This window comes from Buceros rhinoceros, unplaced genomic scaffold (assembly GCF_000710305.1).
Source record: "Buceros rhinoceros silvestris isolate BGI_N320 unplaced genomic scaffold, ASM71030v1 scaffold33551, whole genome shotgun sequence".
Taxonomy (NCBI): Eukaryota; Metazoa; Chordata; class Aves; order Bucerotiformes; family Bucerotidae; genus Buceros; species Buceros rhinoceros.
The window spans coordinates 6907-8107 of record NW_010396500.1 but is presented as its reverse complement, the minus strand read 5'-3'; the positions used below and the strand labels follow the sequence as shown (position 1 = coordinate 8107).

Sequence of the window (1201 nt, the reverse complement as noted above, 5' to 3'; positions counted from 1 at the left end):
GAGCGGTTCTGGAATTCTCACCTCACTGGGAAGTTGTGGTCTGGGTTTATCCTCTCCAATAAGCTGTAAAGCTACAAAGAGGGAGGGGAAAAGAATGAAAAAAAAAAAAAAAAAATCAGCATTTCTCAGCAGCACAGGCTTACCGTACCCACAGCAAGTGCACATCAAATAACGGGCAAGTCCCCACACAGCCCCTCCAGTTCCCTCGTACTGCTCACAGCACGAACGTTCCAACCTGAGTTTTCATGCCCATTTTGAGCCTAAAATCAAGCTTTACACAAGTTCTCAGACTGTATAACCTACAGGACCTTCATTTCCTCGGGAAACTTTCAGCTCTAGTATCTGAGCTGCTCAAACCAATACTGCGTCAGATTTGTTATTTCATTAAAAAAGTCAACTAAGCAAACTCAAACTTTCTAAATTACTACTTTTGCTCTCCAAGCTTTTTCACAACATACTGTGCGCTTGGTGAAGAAGTTCCTTCACAGCCTCCTCACATGAAACCTGCAAGAGCATCTCTGAAAAGCTGCTACCGAGGGCTCAGACACGTCTCAGTGTTCAGTTAAACCTGGCAAACCCCCTAAGCAGACGGGAAGTGAACGAGGAAGTTTGGCTTTCCGAAGGACGGTCAGACTCCAGCTCACCTCTTGGTGCCGGTTGCCTTCCCTGATGTACACGCTGGCCAGGTTTGTCACGATGAACGCCCACAGTTCTTGGTGTGTAGTGAGCTAAAATAAAGAGCACACCAACAGCACCGTCAAATACCCCAGAACCTAACCCAGAACTGGCTCACCCCACATTTGGTGTCTGATATTTTGCTGTTACGAATCCTCCTGACCTGAACCAGGATCAAGATGATGATCTCCAGATTCCCCTTCCAACCTCAACCATCCACTGACCCACACAGCAGCTACAACAAGCCCATTTCCACACCGAACATCCACAGCAAAGACTTTGAGAAGAAAAATCTTACCCTCAGTGCTGTAGTAAATTGTGCTTCTGCATTGTCCATGCAATTAACAGAAATGCAGTAGAGCCCCTGAGGAAGAAATGGTATTTCTAAGGTAACACATAAATATAGCAAGCCAAGAAAGCAAAGAAAGGCACCCAGAAACCTCAGGGTAGTAGCAGCAAAAAAAAAAAAAAAAAAAAAAAAACCAGCTTTTTTCTGGCTCTGGGAAAAACAAGCACTTTCTCCACC

At 45.1% G+C, this 1201-nt stretch overlaps 1 protein-coding gene across 1 annotated transcript in view; it reads right to left on the bottom strand.

Moving 5' to 3' along the window:
* The window catches only part of MAU2 (MAU2 sister chromatid cohesion factor), a gene marked incomplete at its 5' end in the record, with an annotated part of 12291 nt that overhangs the window by 4377 nt on the left and 6713 nt on the right, over positions 1-1201 (bottom strand). The window contains 3 exons of the mRNA XM_010145924.1: positions 22-71; positions 645-728; positions 974-1039. Of these exons, the coding sequence (XP_010144226.1) occupies positions 22-71; positions 645-728; positions 974-1039 (200 nt within the window). The remainder of the gene's footprint in view (positions 1-21; positions 72-644; positions 729-973; positions 1040-1201) is intronic.